This window comes from Capricornis sumatraensis, chromosome 3, assembly GCF_032405125.1.
Source record: "Capricornis sumatraensis isolate serow.1 chromosome 3, serow.2, whole genome shotgun sequence".
NCBI lineage: Eukaryota > Metazoa > Chordata > Mammalia > Artiodactyla > Bovidae > Capricornis > Capricornis sumatraensis.
This window is the reverse complement of record NC_091071.1, coordinates 89,209,207-89,230,914: the sequence shown is the minus strand read 5'-3', so window position 1 is coordinate 89,230,914 and position 21,708 is coordinate 89,209,207. Positions and strand designations below refer to the sequence as shown.

General features: G+C 36.8%; 1 protein-coding gene across 1 annotated transcript; it reads left to right on the top strand.

The window, feature by feature from the left end:
* Positions 1–3,855: 3,855 nt before the first annotated feature.
* TNFAIP6 (TNF alpha induced protein 6) lies at positions 3,856–20,865 on the top strand. Its single transcript, XM_068969192.1, has 6 exons — positions 3,856–3,949; positions 8,303–8,440; positions 9,868–10,029; positions 14,046–14,274; positions 16,623–16,663; positions 20,687–20,865. The coding sequence occupies exons 1-6, from the start codon at positions 3,856–3,858 to the stop codon at positions 20,863–20,865; spliced, it is 843 nt and encodes a 280-aa protein (XP_068825293.1).
* The last annotated feature ends 843 nt before the right edge of the window (positions 20,866–21,708 follow it).

The following is a 21,708-nucleotide window of genomic DNA, read 5'->3' as shown; positions in this document are numbered from 1 at the left end:
GAGAGCTCTAGAGAATCAGCAATCAAATGCTCATCTCTGAGATAACACATCAAATCTCTGCTCATATCTCACCAGCCAGAAATAGTCACATGATCTCACCAAACCATAGGGTACAATGCTACCAAAGTGCTGCTGGAAGGTGAAGAACAAGAAATACTTGGCAGGTTTTACTAATTACTGTCACACTATATGCCTACGGGAAGTCCAATGTCAGTTTCAGATCTCTTTCTGACATCTGTTTTCCCATAAACTTGAAAGCACATTGTTCTGTTCAATGTCATATTCAGTTTCTAAAAAGCTTTATGATATAAAATAATTAAATGTTTCACTTTTCCATATATTTCCCATCATTCTACATAGACTCCATTCAGTTCAATGGTGCTTTAAAAGTTTGCAGCACTTGAAGACTGAGTATCTCCACTTGAAGATTAAGTATTTACTGAATAAATGAGTGGAAATTTAAATTTATTCAATATTTACTTATTGAATAAATGAGTTTAAGAAGCCACATATTTCTTAAACCTTGCTCTATGCCATGCATTAGAATTTCTCTCCAATTGTTTTAAATTGTGCACTAGGGAAGTGAGTTTTATTTCTTTTATTGCCTTTATTCACACCATGGTCTTTATGAAGCTCTTGGGATGGGTGGAGAACTCCTGTACTGTAATTTCATGGCCTTACTGCCAATGTTCTTAATTTTGTCCTCTACTGACATATTTTGTAATTCACTGAGCTCCACCTTTTTCTTCTCTTATCTTCTCTTGCTCTTTCCTTCACTTCCCAAGATTACAAAATGCATGATATAAACAACAAATTATATAATTTATGCTTTAGTTTTAATATTATATGCCAAACAATTGTTTCCCCACAATGTCTAGCTATTTTGTATTCTGTCTAGATTATTATAATTACTCATGTGATTTCTTAGAACGTGTTTCTTTTTCCTCTCTTCTTCTCTCTACTGCTTGATCCGCATCCACCTGACACTTCTCCATAGCTTTTCCCTGTTAGCTGAGGTTGAACATATCGAAAAGGTTTTAAATGTCTCCTCTCTTCCTCTGACATTTGACATTCTGTCTCTCTTTAGAGTCTCTCTTTTTAAAGTTTGTGGAATAGTGACATCACCATACCACTGTGCCACTTCAGGCAATCTTAAAGCTTGTTCAATGCACTGTTAGCCCAAATCAAGTATAACAATCTCCCCACCTTGTCTTTAGGTGTCTAGAAGGGATTGGGCTTATGAGCACTGAAACACTGGGAAAGCGGTTGAAAGGGGACCTGCCTCCGCCAGAAAAAAAAGGTCCTGCCTGGCTTTTAGTCAGTGACTGGCAAGTGCAATCAAGAGATGGAAGGTGTAGGGAAGTAAGGTGACATTTATCTCTAAAGGCTGAACACTGGACTAGCAAAGTCTTCTAGCCTTTGAAAGGAACTTTCATCAATGTATCTTCTCTCAACTCCTCAAATACATCATGGGTAGGAAATGGCAACCAACTCCAGTGTTTTTGCCTGGAGAATCCCAGGGAACAGGGAGCCTGGTGGGCTGCCGCCACTGGGGTCGCACAGGGTCGGACACGACTGACGCGACTTAGCAGCAGCAGTGTGTACTGGGGGGGAGGGGGGTGGGCAGGGAAGGTTTGTTTTCTTGGGCAACTTTCAAGCTAAGTTCACAAACAAAACTCCTTCTCTCCTCTATCCTTCTCCCTCTGGTTCCTCCCTGAATTCCCACCCACACCCATAGCATCTTTTCCACACAAAACCCTCATTCTCCTTTTTTCTTCCACAATAGAACTGAACACCCCCTCACAACCAGAACTCACAAGATTAGGCAGTGTTTCCTCTTTGCTTAATGTAGGGTTTCCAAACACTGCGCAGAGATGGGGGGAAGTGCCCATAGGAAATGGGAGGAGGAGAAAGAAACCCTCCCCCCTTGATTGGGTTACTCCATTAAAGTAATCATTAAATGTTTATGCTAAAATAAGGTGAACTTGTACACCTTGTCATACTTGGAGATTTGTTAAAATGAATAAATAAATAAGATGAATAAAGAAGGGTATCTCTTGTTCATTATTTGGCCTAGTTAAAGGTTAATTTTCAACCCTTTCCTGGTAATAATTTTTTATAAATAAGGACAAGAAGGGACTGAGTACCTTTGAGAGATGCAGAAAGCACATGGGCAGAGAATGGGAGAAGCTGTGACAGTTCAACTGTTGCCTTGCCCAAGTAAAGTTATATTTACTTTCTAAACTATGGCTTAAAATAGTCATATAATTCCATTTTCCAGAGAAATATCATGGTTTGTTCCTTCCAACTATCTCTTCATCCTATTCCCGCTGACCATACCTGTCTTCATAGTCACACCTACCTGGTCTAGACTAGATTCTTCTTGGCACCAAACTCAAACCCTCGAAATTCTGTGGGTGAGCTGGTGTATAATCATCTCATCTCTCATTTGCTCTGGGTCCAAAATAGAGATTTTTGAATCCTGACAGCTTTATCCAACCTCCGTGAGTGTCTAGTAAATTCTGTAACCTCAGCCTACCTCCTACAACTGCTCTTTCCAGGGGAGATGAGATCAGGGCAAGCCTCTGATGTACAATGCAAAGATGCCTAAGAGATTCAAGTTAACTTTAGATCAGAGCAAGTCCAGAAAGCTGACCGTTTCAAAAGATTAAATATCAAAGGAGGAACTAAGAAAGCATGAGAGAAATGAATATAATAGGAACAAATGGAAGCAGTTTCGTAGCAGGAGTAGAGAGGATAAGTAGCCAAGAATGACCAATGAGAAAGAGATGTCAAAGCTGCCCCTCCCCGAATGGCTGTCAATCAACAGGAAAAGCCAGGGAGCATCAGAGCATTGGGGTATTACCGAACAGGTTACCCAAAGACCCTGCACAAGAGGAGAGGAAACTTTGGGTATTTTAAGGCATGGTGACTTCACTATGATAACTGTACCTATTATTCTGATAATCTTCAAAGTTAGAGTAGGGAAGCTAGCACCGTATTTTAATTAACTTTATGACAACCTACTAACCCTCCTTCCTCCCAAAATAACAAGGATTTGTGACCTGGAAAATGTTGTGTTCTAATAAGATAGCCCCAAACTGCTGGAATGTCCTAAGCATCTGAAACTGAACTACTTTTCTGAAAAATAATGTATTTACCTACCTTGGACCACAGTAATCTAAGGACTGCAACAAACCCCACCCTAAGACAGAAGCAGACAGAAAATAAAGTAAAAAAATCCTACAACACTGGAGACAGTTCAGAATTGGCCAGCAATGCACACTTTTTGTTTCAAACCTTCTATTTAAGCTTGACAATGTTTAGGGGAAACTGAAGTATTAATAATACTACCAGGGTCAAGTTCAAGATTAATGTTTAACCCCAAAACCCATACCACATTTGACTTATTGCAAATGAGATACTCATTATTGCAAATGGGTTTCTCTTAAAATTCTTACTGAAGTGTCTTTCTTTTGTTTTTTGAAACCACTGCTGAATCTGCACCAAGTTATAAAGAACTTCCTAACAGAGGAGTGTCCGTGACAGACAGAATAAATTATCCCCTTTCCAAGTAAGCGAATTTTAAAATGTAGATGATCGTTCTATATCCTTAGTTTGAGTTGCCAATGCAAATGAGTCAGAGGATTTGCCTCAGACAGTGAGTTAATTGTGTAACTCTACAGCAGAAAATGCCATTGGAGAGCGCGTGCTGACCTCACAGCTGAAAAAAAAAAAAAAAAAAAAACATTTAAAAGATGTGGAAACCAGATGTTTCAGACACATTTCAGCCTCTGCTCTGAGAATTTATCCCGAGCAGCCTCTGACAGGACATTCTTTCTCTACGACTGAGATATGATCATCTTAATTTACTTATTTGTCTTGCTATGGGAAGAGGCTCACGGATGGGGATTCAAGAACGGAATTTTTCATAACTCCATATGGCTTGGTAAGAAACTTCACTCATGAGCTTCTTGCTGGGGAAGTCACTTCTTTGAATTCATACAGAAGTGAATCAAAGCTGTAAATTTTTCTCTTCTGTTTAAGGCCGATGTTTTCTAAGAAAATTGTTTGGGAAAAACAGCTGATGGAGTGTATATATCATTTTTTTTTAAGTGTTCCTGCCTTCTAAAATTTTAGAATAGCTTTTTATAAAGTGAACTGTTGAGTAGAAAATAGAAGTTAATATTTATAGTCCATATGAATATGTCCTTTAAAATTTTCAAAGCAGGTGTGGTAGTATAATGGGGAAAGTGTCTTTAACAAAATAAAGTTACTAATACATTATTTCGTTCTTATTTCAATGCATTTGCAGTCAGATTTCATAACAGGTAACCATAAGAGAATTATAACAGGTAAATTAGAATATAAAATAATTTTACAATCACTGCTCTGTGTACTCTGACCTATAGTATAACTCACGTTTTTCTTTCAACTAGTTTTATAAAGCCATCTTGTAATATAGAAAAAATGAAAAAAGCTTGTATTTCTGAATGTGTTCTTATCACTTGATTTCTTTTGTTTGAGCTAGCCATTTAAATACTTTACTACCTCTTCTGTTAGACAAGGAAAGTTTCTTTTGTTGTTTTGTTTTGTTAAATGTAAGGAAATGACACAGGCCTAACTGAGAATATAAACAATAGACCAAAAAAAACCCTAAATAGTTAAAACCCCAAATGCTCCATAAAGTACTCTAAACAATGTTTTAATTCTCATGATACAGATTATTATTGCTTTATGTTCACTGTTGTATCTGATGGTGAAAATTTTTTGAATTGCTCAAGAAGAAAATTGACAGATCCTTATATAAAACAAAGAAATAAAGAGAAAGTAAAATTAACCTAGATCTTGATTTTAGGCTTGCTAAGTGGCACAGAGTTGTAGCATATCTTCCCTTTCAGCTTATTTCTTTCTGGTAATAACTACAGCCATGCGGATTTCATTAAAAAGCTCGATTTGCAATGCACAGCCTTACCGCCTCTTTTTTCAGCTTGAGCCAGTGAACTACTTTCATGCTGAACAGTGCAATCCATTTGGCCAAGATGGGGTCTGGAATTTACTAGAGGAATGAGCAAGTCTTTCTGTTTATTTTCATTAGACACCATTGAACTTGGGAAACATACACCTATTTGTCAGAAATGAAAAAGAAGATCATAAACCTAGTAAGAGTTGAACCCAAATGGATAAACTGAAATTCTGTCAAATTCTCTAATAATGAAGCAAAATGTAGTTTTGGGTTTTTTTTTAAAGTGATCTTGTATATCACCAAAATAGAAACCTGGACAATAGAAGTGCTGTCCCGGAGGTAGAGGGAAGCAAACCCAAATATTTGTTAATAGTATGCTACACATCTGGGTCCTGGAGTGATTGCATATTGCTTCAAAGTGGGACAAATTATTGACCAGTCAGCCTGGCGTAAACTGTTTATAGTTGGTTAGATCAATGTAGTATTAGAAAACTGTTTAGAGGGAGAAGAGAGTTGAATTATAAGGCAGGAATCTGCTAGCAACTATCAAGAACAAGGCACTTAAAATTCTTGGTCTCAGTTCCATGCTGGTAAAATGAGAAGTCTGAAGTAAGGGACCCTAAGGTTTGTTTTTAACTCTTGCATACTCTTAATTTCTTAGATAGTAAATTTTAAGACACATAAGGACAAGTGACTTCAACTAGTTTAAATGGAAAATCAAAAAATGTACAAATAAGCAATTCCTTTTAACCATTGTTTTGAATCTGAAAAAGGAGAAGGGAAAAGTAACATTATCATGAGCTCCTATTAGAATCCAGAAGCAATGCTTATAGGTTTCATAGTTTGTATATTCCAAAAAATAACTGTCATTCCCATTTGATAGATGAAGAAACTGAGATTCAGGCAGTAATTTATACAAGGTCACACAACTGGTCTATCACAGAACCAGAAGCAGAAATCAGAGCCAACCTGCTACTGTTACCACTTCCTATTAATAAAAGGAAAAGGAAATTATTGGTTAAGCAGATTTTCAATTTTGATGAATGACAGCTAGAAAAATTAATAAATTATTACTTCTTCTGAAAGGTGAAACTCTTTAGATTAAGACTCATTAATCAAAGGACCATTTTAGTACTATAAATTCTGAATTAAGAAATACTTTAAAATAAATCTGTGCTTAAAATATTCAAGTACATATGCCAAGAGTTCTCAACTTGTTCATAAGGCAAGATAATGGGAAGTCTGGATCTCTTTCAGAAGCAATGTGGTATATTAATATCATTTAATCAATTAAAATTATAGTATAGACATTGCTGCTATTTAAGTTACTATCTTATTACTAGACAAGTTTCAAGAGGTACCAAAGTTTTAAGAAAAACTACTTGGGAAGAAAACTAAAAATTATTTTTTAATCTTTCTGTTTCTTTTTTCCCCCTCCAAACCTCTGTTAAAAGAAAAACTGAGACATACTTAAAATTTTGAGTTTATCTGAGCAACAATCCATTTGAATTCGGCAGCATCCAATTTAACAGAAGGAGCTCCAAGGAGTGGTACAAAATGAAAAACTTTCATAGGCAGAAAGGTGCAGGCATAAGGAAGTTTTACTAGCAAAATAGTAGGCTTTTGATGGCTAAGTTACATTCCTTTAGGAGATAGTAGCGGTCTATCAGACAGATGATCTAACTAGTGGTGATCAGGAGTCTTCTGACTGACTGGTTTAAGATTCCATTTCTGGGTAAGCTGAAACTATACTTAAGTCTTCATTTGGTGATGTGGGACTTAGCTTGCTGTCTTGTTTCTAATACATCAGATTTTTATTTGGGGAGTAAAATATAAAGGAAATTTTAGTTTGAGAAATCTGGGCAGACAAAATAATCAAATTTTTTTCAAATAAACACCTTTTAGAAAACAAATACAATTCTAACATTTTTTAAAAGTAACAATCATCTCCATCACATATATCATTAAGTACTATGTGTCCCTCTTCTCTACTAAAAGCCTCAGTATCCCTGTACTTCAAAATAGATGTACTTGCCTTGCGCATTAGTGCCCAAGTTGCTTAAGAACAGGGCTTGATTCCCCAGAACCTAGCAAAGTACCTCATGGTAAACTCTCAAAACAGCTGCATTGGAAACTGGTAAAAGTTGAGTTAATGAGGCTTTACCTATGAAGGACACTTGGAAAGTAGGTAACTCTCAAAAGAGCGAATGACTTTGATGTTCCTTGTGTTTTCTGACCTCTAAGTATCAGACTGACTAACCCACTGGGTATGCATGATAGGCTTTTACCATATAAGGTATATGAGCAGGATCTCTTGAGTCTAGAAAAGCAGGGAAAATGCCAAGCAGCATCTCCTATTGAATTGACATTGTCAACTTCAGCTTTGGGTGGAGAGTAAAGAAAAGTATTTCTAATACTGCTGGATTCATATCTTGCTGCAAGGCTGGAAATATAAATTCTTGTTGGAAATGGTCTTAATGGTGGCTGATTACACAGGTCGGGGTACAAAGACTTAACAATAATCTTGATAGTCTACACAGAACTATTAGAGCTATGTTATGATTATTGTCCTGGGAGTCTTTTCACATTGTTTCTATGGCAAAATGCACTCCAAACTCAAAACAATCCATTTAAACAGTGATCTACTAGGACACAGCTCACGTATGACTTAATACCATCTAAACTGTGCTGGGAACAAATGTGAACTAAAAAAAGACAAGCCAGGTAAAGAACCTAGGAACTGGTAGTTAGGTGTGTCCCACTTTTTCGCAGCTGTAGTTATATCTATTTTTCTTTTCTTTAATGCACTATTTGGTGCCTTTGGATTCTTTCAAACTGTTCCTCAGTTTTCAATTTGTTTACTAAATTCTCAACTACATTGCATTACTCATTTCCCTCAAATGGATATTTTGGCTTATTTTTCTCCTTCATTATGAGCCAATTTTCATTGGCTTTTCTTTTCAATTTTCATTCCTTTTCTTTTCCTAGTGTTTACCTTTCCAAGTTTTTAAAACCAAGCCAAAAAAAACAAGTTAAAACTTTATCACCTTTGGATAGTGCAGAAATACAATGCTGTATTAAAACTTTGTTTCAGGCTCTCAGTTCAAAAACGTAACTTAGTCTTAAGTTTCTCTCTGTGTCCCCCCAAAATTCCCCTCATTCAAAATGTTTCCCAAAGCTTTCTAACAATGAAAACTCAGCCACTCAAGGCAGCCGACCCAGGGAACCCTTTGGCAGGAACAATAGCTGATGTAATCTTCCAGATGAGGCCACAAAATTTCCCTTGTTCGACAAGAATGGATAACAGTGCATTTATGACATTTTGTGAATTCACAGAACAAGCGGCAGGCGTGTACCACAGAGAAGCGCGGTCCGGCAAATACAAGCTCACCTATGCAGAAGCGAAGGCGGTGTGTGAATATGAAGGTGGCAGTCTTGCCACCTACAAGCAGTTAGAGGCAGCCAGAAAAATTGGTAACTGCTTTGAATATAATATTTCTTCTTTTTCACCTTTGGAAAAAAAATTTTTCCACCTTTCCTGCAACCTCTTATTAAGACTTACTTCTCCAGCTCTGCTTCTCCCGTTTTCTCTGCCTAGAGCTAGATGGCAGACACTTTCTAAAATAAGCAACTGAGTTGGGGTCACTTCCCATTCTGAGCAAATAAATTAAAGTCAAAAGAAAATGAAGATATCATCTTGATATCATCTTGATATCATTTAATTTACTCATTAATTCTAAGCCATTGCTATTCATTTTTAATATTATACCATTTTATCTTTTCTTGATCTCTGTGGGTTTCCCCAGCTGTTAAATGATATTACTATGTTAAATCTTACAAAGAAATTCACTTGGTAGAAGAAATAGTGAATTTAGTGATTTTTTTTCAAGTTTTTCCTTTTCGTTTTTAACATTAAGTGGGAGAATGCATTTGTACTTTAGGATCAAAAGCCATGAGGAAAAGAGTTGTAAAGCACCAGATGAAAGATATTGGAAAGATGATGTCAGGACACCTGGTGAAAACCCAGTAATTAACAAATACTGTTTGCTTCTTTATGATAAAAGCTGGGGGTTGGGAGAGAGCGAGGGGGCTGCTACTGTCTCTCCTGGACTTTCAGGAGAATCCAAAAGGCCACCTCCATTCAGAACTATCTTCTCCATTAAAGAAATCCCTTTGCTTATAGGAACATACCTGGCAAAGCTCATGCAAATATTTTATATTACCCAAGACAAAAATAAAGGTGTTTTTACAAATGGCCCAGAGTCTTCCCCAGATGACTGCTCAGTCTATACCCACAGGGCTGTGTGTAACACAGCAACTGGAACGATGCAGGCTAAAGCAGAGCCATTCCAGCCACCAGGGACTCGCAGTCAAATCATTTTTGGATGGCATTGGCAAATGTTAAAAGAGCCTCCAAAGCTGAGCAAGGAAAACAGGGCTAAGGCTTTGTTTGAAATGTTGAGTACTTTTATCTTTATTCAAATTTTTAAAAATATTAGCAATATCTTAATTGATCCTGAAAGAGACACTATCATTTGAAAAGATTTTTTTCAGTATTGGTGATAATTTTAGTTATCTCATGGCACTAGTAGGGTCATTTGTGAAAAGAAGCCAGCTCTGAAATTGGGTTGTTTTCATATCCATGGTATTATTGTTTCTTAGTCCATCTTTTTTATTTTTTTTGCCAAGATGTCATTTTCTAGTAAAAGTGAGATGTTATAAGAACTTTTATATGTGTTCAAACTTTATTTTTTAAGAAAACCGTTTTCCCCCTTATATATGAACTGGATTTCTGCAGTTAAGACCCTGTCCCTGTTGGGAGGGGCCATCTTGGTTGAGATGACCTTTGCTTAGCTGAGGGAACATACAAGTTAAGCCATTACCCTTTCATTCTCTTACAGGATTTCATGTCTGTGCTGCTGGGTGGATGGCCAAGGGCAGAGTTGGATACCCTATTGTGAAGCCAGGGCCCAACTGTGGATTTGGAAAAACTGGTATTATCGATTATGGAATCCGTCTCAATAGAAGTGAAAGATGGGATGCATATTGCTACAACCCACATGGTTTGTGGAAAACAGTAATTTTATACTATACAAAAACAGTTACATGTTATGAAAAAGAAATGTCTTCTTTTTCCAGAGACAAATCAATTTAATAATGACAATTTTTAAAAAATTTTAAATATACATTTGGCTGCATCAAGTCTTAGTTGCAGCGTGTGGGCTCAGCTGCCCCATGGCATGTGGGATCTTGGTTCACCAGCCAGGGATCAAACCTGCGGGCCCTGCACTGCAAGCCAGATTCTTAAGTACTGGATCACCAGGGAAGTCCCCAGTAATGATAATTATTAATGACAACTACCATTCATAGAATGATTATGTTGTGCCAAATGCTGACTTACGTCCCTTCAGCCACACTGTCACTTAATGTTCACAACTCTGCAAGGAGTTATTGTTATACTCATTTTAGACTTCAGGAAACTGAAAGTTCAAGAACTTAAGTACTTTCCCCAGATCAGACAGCTGATAATTAGCGGGCAAGTGAGATCTCAAATTTAGTTTTCTGTGCCAGGGAACTTCCTGAGCACAAAAGAAAAAAAAAAAAGCAGATTATAAACTTATCACAGTGAATTAGCTAAAACTATGAAGTAGTATAATACTACAAAATGTTAACTGTTCAAAGTTATCCTTTTAATAGAATGAGAAAAAGGAGACAGAATAAACAAATTGTTTTTCCTAATTTCTTTTTGTGTATAAATTCTTAAACTTCCAAACTAAGCAACTCCCACTCTGTTTTTTTTAATGAATATATACTGGATATTCTAGTTATTGTTATATAGTATATGTTTTATTCATATTCTTTTTCCATGGTTGATTGTAGTCAGGAAAAATTTAAAGAGAAAATTAACTCATCATAATTACTATGAAGAGTAATTCTTGCTCCATGTTCTTAGACAAAAACAGACTGGGGATTTATTTCCCCCAGGATAATATTACAAACTGTTACAACATGTCACAAACTATTTCCTACATTTATGATCATAAATATCCTCAGGTGGCATCCCATTTGGATCTACTTTATGAGAAAGTCTGTAACACAGTAGGAGAGTTACAGTGAAGTTCTAGCATAGTATTATAGAATATGTTACCGTTTAATAATATCAGTTATTGGAGAACAGTTTCTCATGTTTGTAGCTAACCTATATTTCAAAATAATATGTACTCTGGTAGAAAAGAATTTTGTCTAGACCTATCACCTACTCCTGCTTGAGACAAAATATGAATAAATACTTACAGCACATTCATATAGACTCTTTCAAACCACTTTGACATACGTTAAGCCTATACTACACTACGTTTATGGAGAAGGAAATGGCAACCCACTCCAGTATTCTTGCCTAGGAAATTCCACGGACAGAGGACGCTGGCTTGCTACAGTCCACGGGGTCGCGAAGAGTCAGATACAACTGAGCGCGCAAGCACGCGTACAACATTTAGTCCCGTATTTAGTTGTTGTTAATAATTTATATTCCTCCTTTTCCTCTCTCTCCCCTCCTCTCTTCTTTTTTTTTTTTTTTTTGGTTGTGCTGCACTGCTTGCAGGATCTCCGTTCCCCAACCAGGGATTGAACCCAGGCCAAGGCAGTGAAAGCCCAGAATCCAAACCACTAGGCCACCAGGGAACTCCCCCTTTTCCTTCAATATATTATACAGGCACTTCTCTTTTTACTCTATCTTGGAGATACTGATTAATTAGTAATCATCATTTTCCTGATACTGTTATGATTTTTTTTTTCATTCCAATCATTTTTCAGTGAACTATGCTTCTCCCATTGCTAGTTCAGGAGGCCCCCAGTCCCCTTCAGGTTAACCACATCCTAAAGAAGCAGCGTGTCACTAAATCTAAAAGTAAGCTGAGAACTGAGTAAGAACAAGTCTCCTAGGATTCTGTACATTTCATTGCTCTTTTATAAGAATGCCAAATTAACTTACAAATTTTTGTAAGTTGTATTTATTTCTCATAGAGGCTGAATTAATGATTATAAATTAATGATTATAAATTAATCAGTATCACCAAGTTACAGCTGCTTGAAGCAAGGAAGAACAGGATCATTTAGAAGTGTTCAGAAGTAACCTTGCTCATTCAAGTTCTGACCATGTGGCATGATGCTGACTCCCTCCTGCATAAACACTTAGCCAATTAGCAGTCAGTGCTCAAATTTATAAAGTCAGATTTAAGAAGTCTGCTTCATAAATCTGTCATTTTCTAAACAAGCCAGAGATGAGGCAACAGTTATACATAATATGAAATATAGAGCTGGTAGATATAGCTAAATATACAACCAAAGTAGTTCAATATTTGGATTTTTCCCTAATCTAGTGATACATACATCAAAGATACAGGAGGCTGGGAATTTCCTCGTGGCCCAGTGGTTAGGACTTTGTACTTTCACTGCCAAGGGTGTGATTTCAATCCCTGGATAGGGAAGTAAGACAGTGCAAACCACAAGACATGGGGCTATATATATATATATACAATTTATATATAGATATTGTATATATGTAAATGTAGGATGCTATGGGACAGGGAAAATCACTCCCAAAGTAGGCACTTGTTAGTCACATGTCTGACTCTTTGAGACCTCATGGACTGTGTAGCCACCAGGCTCCTCTGTCCGTGGAATTCTCCAGGCAAGAATATTGGATTGGGTAGCCATTCCCTTCTCCAGGGGAATCTTACCAACCCAGGGATCCAACCCGGGTGTCGTGCATTACAGGAAGATTCTTTACCATCTGAGCCCCCAGGGAAGCCCTTATGTGCCCATAAACACTCTATATTTTATAATATTTAATAACACAATATGAATAGCTTACACTTTGCATAATACCATTAAGCTATCCTCTATATTTATCCTCAGAGTAGTGCTGTGAGGGAGGTAACAGAAGAGGATGACTACATTTATTTCATCGATGAAGACACTGAGGTACAGACTGGTCACCGAGCTCAGACTAGGTTGCTGACCTTCCCTGTCACTCTCTAGCCTTTCTAAGAGCCTATTCTGCCCTGGAGACACAAGCTCCTTAACCTCTATGGTGTTAAGGATTCTAGCACAATTTTTTATCATAGTTATTTTATAGAAGAATATTCTTGTAAAAAGCCTCTAATTGATACAATAAAAATATCTTTGAATACTACCAAAGTCACCACCTCCACACCACCAGTCAGATTATATTTGAATTTTCAGTTTCTATCTTTTTTTTTAAGATGCTAGACATTTAGTTGATATGGAATTAAAATGAACTGGAACCCTGCTATAGCTTTCCTTCTAGGTCATACTGCAAAGTTACTGTTCTGGTAGAGATTGTTCGCTTTTATAAGAGGTTATGGGACATGACAGAAATCTGTGAAATGGTAAATGACTTGAAAAAAGCAACATAGATATCTCCATCAAATCCTCAAATAGAATTAAGTTGCTAATTTAAACCAGTAAAAGGAGTATAGAATGGTTATAAATTCTTCCTTTTAACTGGATTAGAATGACCTGCAAGTTCCCTAGTGGTCTTTATAAGGATTTTCCAAACAGAATTTATTGGATGCATTGTTCTAAGTGTTCAAGTCCCTGAAGACACAGTGGTGACACCACAGGACAAAATCCCTGTCATGGCTGGTGATGTAGATATATGTTGGTGAAGTAGGTATATGTTGGTAATACAGTTAGGTATATGTATCAAGATTTGTCAAAACACATTTAAGTGTGCACTGAAGATGTGTGCTCTATGCTTAAAATGTGAACAGAGCAAGAAATGTAAACAGGAGCACAATTATTTCTTTTTGCTACTTTACTTAAAAAAAATCACAAGTGGTCTATGTTTATTTTCGAGAATTTAGCAACTATTAACAAAAAAATACAGTTATTCTTCAGCTAAATTACACACAATATACTATGGAGGCTATACATTTATTCATGTCTTTATTTTTATTTCATAAAAAGTACTAAATAGATGGACACTAAGAAATGAATATCTTTTTAAAGTAGGAATCATCTTTTTAAATGCTTATTTTTTCTTTTCTCATTTCAGCAAAGGAGTGTGGTGGTGTGTTTACAGATCCGAAAAGAATTTTTAAATCTCCAGGCTTCCCAGATGAGTATGATGATAACCAAATCTGCTACTGGCACATTAGACTCAAGTATGGTCAGCGCATTCACCTGAGTTTTTTGGACTTTGACCTTGAAGATGACCCAGCTTGCTTGGCTGACTATGTTGAAGTATACGACAGTTACGATGATGTCCATGGCTTTGTGGGAAGGTATGTGTTGCTTCTCCATACAGGAAGCTAATGAACATCTGATATTTTGCATGATGCTTCTTTAATTTCTACCCAACTGTCCCTACAATATTGATTTTCCAGTTTATCTATTCCCCCGCAACATCCTTTCCTTTCCTAACCAAGATTTTTCTTTCCACTGTTAGTCCTAACAAGCCATAGTCAGCTGCTACCTCTACTTATGATAAATATAGTGATAGCTACTTTTTGATTTGTTAAATTGTAACAGTTAAATATTCTATTTATGCAGACCTCAAGATTTGACTAACAGGAGAAAGAAGATATGTAGGATGGGAAATTTGTTGGGGTTTTTAAGTGTTCTGATTTCTGTCAACCTAAATTCAGTAATTGTTGCCTTTCTTCTGTGTACAAAGCATTGTACTAAGCATTATGGATATAAAGTAAACAAGTACACTAGAGCCCCTTCTCTCATACAGTTCAGCTAATTATACAATGGATATCTTCTTAAAAATAGCTTTCTTTGCCATGAAAAAACAAATGTTCCTTTCCTCAGTATTTCTCTCCTGGTTTTTCAACATGCTGGGACACAATATTTTTGGTGCGTGTTCTCACCCAGTATCTTTAATACAGTTTACATTTTACAATACAAATTTTGCAACATTGTATGAAATATTATAAATTAAAGAGAGCACAGTTAGGTGTTCTATATATTCAGGTCCCCACTTAATGTGTATTTTAAAATATCTATCATCAATGGACTATTGGTTATCAATTCTCTATTATCCATGATAGTAATTTAATGAAAGAAAATAGTCGTGGGGATAATTTAAAACAATAGACATATTTTTCTTGACTTTGAAATCTGTAACTTAAATAGACAAAGGTATTTCTTGTATAAGTAAATAGCAGTTTTTGGATGGAAAGTGTTTTTTTGCTGTTGTTGTTTTGTTCTTTAGGTGAGACTACTACTATGGAAAGAAATACAAATAGTTTTAGAAAATAGTTTGAAGAAGACTAGAAGTAGGATCTGAGGAATTAAGAACAAAGTCTGTTTTGAAAGAATGGCTCTCCTACCTTGGGACTTAAGATAACATTTTTATTCTAAATCTAGTTTCAGAAATCAATTACAGTTCTAGATAAAATGACTTTTTAATTTACAGGCTAATTTGTTATTTATTGGATTATATTGTGTGATTTACCTTTATGATAGACTTTCTCCTTCTCTGGAATAAACTACTTTTCCTTTAGAAACTAACAAAAACCCTTACTTTTTATATAATTGTGTGCAAGGGAATTCCTTTCAAGCCATGATTCAGATAAAAATCACATCATCTTATAAGGTCCAAAGTAATTTTTTCCTTTTTAAATCAGTCATACTCCCCATTCTTTAACTGTGAAGAAAACTTCATGAGAATAATCAGAAACAGATTTTTTAAATTTCCCAAATAGATTCAAATTGTCTACCACACATAAAGCTTTGTAGACACACAGAGTAGAAATGCCACAAATTCTTTCCTAAGAGTCTCAATACTGCAAGAAGTCTATTTCAAACAATATTTTAGCCTCTCTTCTCTCTTACAAGGGCTTTCCAGGTGGCTCTAGTGGTAAAGAACCCGCCTGCCAGTGCAGGAGATGTAATAGACTCAGGTTCAAACCCAGGGTCGGGAAAATTCCTTGGAGGAATGCATGGCAACCCACTTCAGTATTCTTGCCTGGAGAATCCCAGGGACAGAGGAGCCTGACGGGCTACGGTCCATAGGGTCACACAGAGTCAGACATACTGAACCAACTTAGCACTCATGCAGGCCCTCTTATAAATCCTAGTAAAAATAAATAAACAATGCTGCTGCTGCTGCTAAGTCACCTCAGTCGTGTCCGACTCTGTTGACCCCATAGACGGCAGCCCACCAGACTCCCCGGCCCCTGGGATTCTCCAGGCAAGAACACTGGAGTGGGTTGCCATTTCCTTCTCCAATGCATGAAAGTGAAAAGGGAAAGCGAAGTCACTCAGTCGTGTCCGACTCTTAGCGACCCCATGGACGGCAGCCCACCAGGCTTCTCCGTCCATGGGATTTTCCAGGCAAGAGTACTGGAGTGGGGTGCCAATGTTGTAAATAATAGAAAAGTGAGCCATTGCTTAGAGGAACTGGAGTAGGCAATGGCATCCCACTCCAGTACTCTTGCCTGGAAAATTTCCATGGACAGAGGAGCCTGGTGGGTTATAGTCCATGGGGTTGCAGAGAGGCAGGACTGAGCACACACGCACCTCTTAGGGGAAATGTAAAGTACATCAATTATCAGCTAGTCACTTGCAAGAGCTATATTATAATCATTCATGCGGCCTCTCCTTTTTAAAAATTCTCTTTCAGATACTGTGGAGATGACCTTCCAGAAGACATCATTAGTACAGGTAATGGCTCTAAATTGAGGAACAAAACTATGATTTGCTTTCTCAGTGTCACTGAAAGTGAAGGATCCAACAGTTATTACTATATAACTTTCTAAAGTTGACAACTGAAGACAGACATGGCTTGCTAAAGTGTGTAGTCTCTGGTTACTTGCAGGAAATGCAGTCTGAAACAGTCTTGAGTCTGCAAACCCATAAATACTGCTGTATCTTCTAATTCCCATAAAATGTGGTAACAAAAGGCCCAAATGTTTCATTGATGAAGGATTGAAGTAATTTGTCAAGTTGTTAAAAATATCTTTAATCACTGAAAAAAAATTTTAAGTTGTATTTATTGCATTTTCACATTAGTACAGCAATCCTAAGGAAGTCTTATGAAAATCACAGATCTGTTAGGTGTTTTTAATAGATATTACATGATAAAAGGGCTCTAAGGTCAGGTAAATTCGGGAAACACTGGGTTAAACAGGTTTCTTTGTTAGAAGACATTAGAGAACTTTTACTATGCTAAGTACACATCAGTTCAATTCAGTTCAGTCGCTCAGAAATGTCCGACTCTGCGACCCCATGTATTGCAGCACGCCAGGCCTCCCTGTCCATCACCAACTCCCGGAGTTCACTCAGACTCACATCCATCGAGTCGGTGATGCCATCCAGCCATCTCATCCTCTGTCGTCCCCTTCTCCTCCTGCCCCCAATCCCTCCCAGCATCAAAGTCTTTTCCAATGAGTCAGCTCTTCACATGAGGTGGCCAAAGTACTGGAGTTTCAGCTTTAGCATCATTTCTTCCAAATCCCAGAGCTGATCTCCTTCAGAATGGACTGGTTGGATTTTCTTGCAGTCCAAGGGACTCTCAAGAGTCTTCTCCAACACCACAGTTCAAAAGCATCAATTCTTCAGTGCTCAGCTTTCTTCACAGTCCAACTCTCACATCCATACATGACCACTGGAAAAACCATAGCCTTGACTAGACAGACCTTTGTTGGCAAAGTAACATCTCTGCTTTTGAATATGCTATCTAGGTTGGTCATAACTTTTCTTCCAAGGAATAAGCGTCTTTTAATTTCATGGCTGCAATCATCATCTGCAGTGATTTTGGAGCCCAAAAAAATAAAGTCTGACATTATTTCCACTGTTTCCCCATCTATTTCCCATGAAGTGATGGGACCAGATGCCATGATCTTAGTTTTCTGAATGTTGAGCTTTAAGTCAACTTTTTCACTCTGCTCTTTCACTTTCATCAAGAGACTTTTTAGTTCCTCTTCACTTTTTGCCATAGTTAATCTTAAAAGGCTAACTATAGTGAGCAATGTTTTCCAGATCATTTTCCTCTTGCTAATTATTTTATGAGACTGTTCCTTGAAATGTGCATCTAGAAATGTTCCAGGAGCAGCATACATTTATCGCAATGAGCAATACCACTGCTATTGCCTCAAACTGCTACTTTCTGGCTAAGAACTTTTACTTTCTTTGATGTCATTTTTCTCTTTATTTTCATAACTTGCACCAGTAATTCGCATCCTGGCTCGTTTTCCTCTGCAACATTAAAAAAAAAATTATCACAGTACTTCTGCAACTAAAAACAGCAAAGCTACATTGAATTGCAATTTCCAAACAGTCCTTAAACTGAGATACTACAAGCTGAATTAGTCCCACACCCTAGCTTTGCAGTGCATGCAATTTTCATTGATGAATCATTACAAGAGATGGAAATTCTTGTTCAATATTGGAATGATTAAAGCTTAAAGTTTATTAATTCATTACTATGTCACAATCTCCTTAGGAAGAGTAATCTTTTAAACTTTTTATTTATCTCTTATTCTTTACTTGAGGACATATTTCATGTTAACAGAAAACTGAAAGAAGACACTTTATGAGATGTAGGAGGGTAGTTAGGAGGGGGGTGAGAATTCTATTTTTAAAAAAGTAAAACAGAGGGAGAATCCAAAGGAAGCCTGAAACTTGACATTTTTTTTTATTTTGTCTAAAACAGACTCCAAATGTAATACCAAATCAGTGTTTTTCTGGCACAACTGCAAGAAACTAAAAAAAGAAAAACCCACACAATTTATTATTCAAAAAGAAACAAATCAACAGAAAGAACATAGTTAAATAAAATGCCAAAGATTTAGCAAAACAGCAAGAAGAATACACACTGATACAGAGTAATAGAAAAAGAATATATAAAATAAGTTTGAAGTACTATCCTCTCAGTCAAGATACTGCTGTTTACATTTTGATCTAGTTTTCTTCTTAAATATATGCTTACTCACTCCAGGATATTTATATTAAAAAACAAAAACAAAAAATAAACTAAAAACTACCCATAGCTATACCACTTTAATAAAAGGTATATAGGGAAAGAAAGTGCCCACTCTTCTCACCTCTCCCTACCCAAGAAAGGCATTGGACAACTATGTGGTGTCCACCTTTCCAGATGTCTTCCTGTAACAAACATTACATACATGGAGACCATGGAGCTACTTCAAAGTCACAGTATAATTGGGAAGCCCTGTATATTTAGATCACTCTAATTCTTTTTAATGACTCTTAATAGGTGCCATAATTTGTCATACACCAATATTTAACATCCTGAAGGCAGTTGTTGCTGATTTTTTTGTCTTTTGCTATTCAACATTTCACTAGACATTTTAAAATATATATTTATTTATTTGTCTGTGCTGGGTCTTAGTTGCGGCATGTAGGATCTAGTTCCCTGACAAGAGATTGAACCCTGGCTCCCTGCATTGGGAGTACAGAGTCTTAGGCACTGAATCACCAGTGAAGTCCCCTAGATATTTTCTACTTCTACTTGTTAGTGCTATTTTTTTTTCAGAGTTAATTCCTAAAAGCGAAATATTGGGGTCACAAGTAATGTACACTTACGGGGGTGTGTGTGTGTGTCTGTTCGGTTGAGTCTGACTCTTAGCAACCCCCCAGACTGTAGCCTGCCAGGCTCCTCTGTTCATGGACTCTTCCAGGCAAGAATACTGGAGTGGGTTGCCATTTCCTTCTTCAGGGAATCTTCCTGACCCAGGGATCAAACCCACAGCTCTTGTGTCTCCTGCATTGGTAGGCGGATTCTTTACTACTGTGCCACGTGGAAGCCATAGATGTGGATAGATGCCAGCAAATTGGCACTAGGCCCTACTGTGCCAATTTTTATTTTAACCATTGAGTAGTCTACAAGAAAATTTTCTTTTTTCATTTAGGCAGTTCTCCCAAGTTTGAGAAGAGTGCAGTAGATCAGAGCATGAACTCTAGGTTCAAACCTAGTTCTGCCATTTAAAACCCTGTGGCCTTGGGCAAGCTACCCAGGCTCTCTGTACCTCAGTTTCATTTATAAAATGACTATTTTAGTAGTATGCACTTCATCATGTTACTGTGGAAGATAAGATGAAAGATACTTAAAGCTGTGCTTGACAAAAGCAAACATCAGCATTCAGTGTGTATGGGGATTTTGCAAAGAAATCTGGATTTATGATTTGGATTAAGAAGGCTTTTCCCACATGAAAAAGAAAAATATCCCTACATATTTCATATAATGAAGTTTCTCTTTTTTATTTTTGGTACATGTTGGTCTTTAATGCAGGTAACATGTAGTTAAGTGCTTTGTTTAAAAGGGAGATCTAGCTTTGTGGCTTTTTTCCTTTTTTTCATTTTCTTAACAAATGTAAGGTTTGTTGCCATCATTTAGTAAATAACCCATCTATATCTCACTGGTTTGAACTGCCTGCTGTTATCCTGTAATTCTATGGATATTCCTTCTACAAAGAAAACCTTTTAAAACAGAATAGACAAATTTTCCTGTAGGACAGATTAGAGAGCCACAGGAAAAATCTGGAAGTCCTTGCTTCACCTGGCAATGATACTACAGACTCAACAACTTGAAAATATAGTTCTGAATTCTAGGAGTCTTGTTCAAGAATTTTTATGTTCTCCATATGAGAATGATGAGTCGTTGAAGTGTCAGCCAACTTGAAGGAGAGTAACATCTTGGTTCTTCTGCATCTTCCTCCTCCCCAGGAAATGTCATGACGTTGAAGTTCCTAAGTGATGCTTCAGTGACTGCAGGAGGTTTCCAAATCAAATACGTCACAGTGGATCCTCTATCCAAATCCAGTCAAGGACAGAATGCAAGTACTTCAAGTACTACTTCTGCTGGAAATAAAAACTTTTTAGCTGGAAGATTTAGCCATCTATAAAAGCAAAAAACAAAAAAAGAGACATTCAGTATTTATGTTTCTCTCTTTTGGAACACTTTTGATCTCACTTTTATATTATTATTAGTAACATTTATTTATTATTTTTCTAAATGTGAAAGCAATACCTGATAATTTGAGGAGAACTGGAAAATACAGAAAACTCTGAATGAGAAAATAAAATCTCCCATAATCTCCTTGCAATAAAAATAGCAAGCATTAAATTTATACATACTTTTTTAGTCATTTTTCAATTTGTGGTATATGTATATATGCATCTATATGTATTCATACTTCAAATTATTGAATCCTACTCTATATACAGTTTGACATCTTGAATTTTTTTAACCTTGAACTTTATGGTATACAGATTTTCCCCTGTCATTGAGTATTCTGCAAAAACATGATTTTGAATAACTGTAAAATGTCCATGGTATGATTGTCCCATACTTTATGTAAACCTGTCTCTATTGTGGGAATTATTGGTTGTTTTTATAAATATTGTTTCAATAAACATCCTTGAACATATATGTATTTGGACATCCCTCTAATTATTCAAGACAGGGTCCTAGAGGTGGAATTACTGAGTCAGAGATTAATTAAAATAAAAAAATTTTGAGGTAGATCAGCTGGACTTTATGACACTGAATGGGATGGGTGGTAGGCTGGATGGCATGGGTGGTAGGCTGGATGGCAGGTGGGCCATACTCACTCAGCACACGAAGGTATCTTCTAGGTAAGCTAGAAAGTGGATGGACTAGGAAAATAGTAGGTTTTAAGGGCACACTGAGGGCGCATTTCATCTCACATGCTAGCAAAGTAATGCTCAAAATCCTCCAAGCCAGG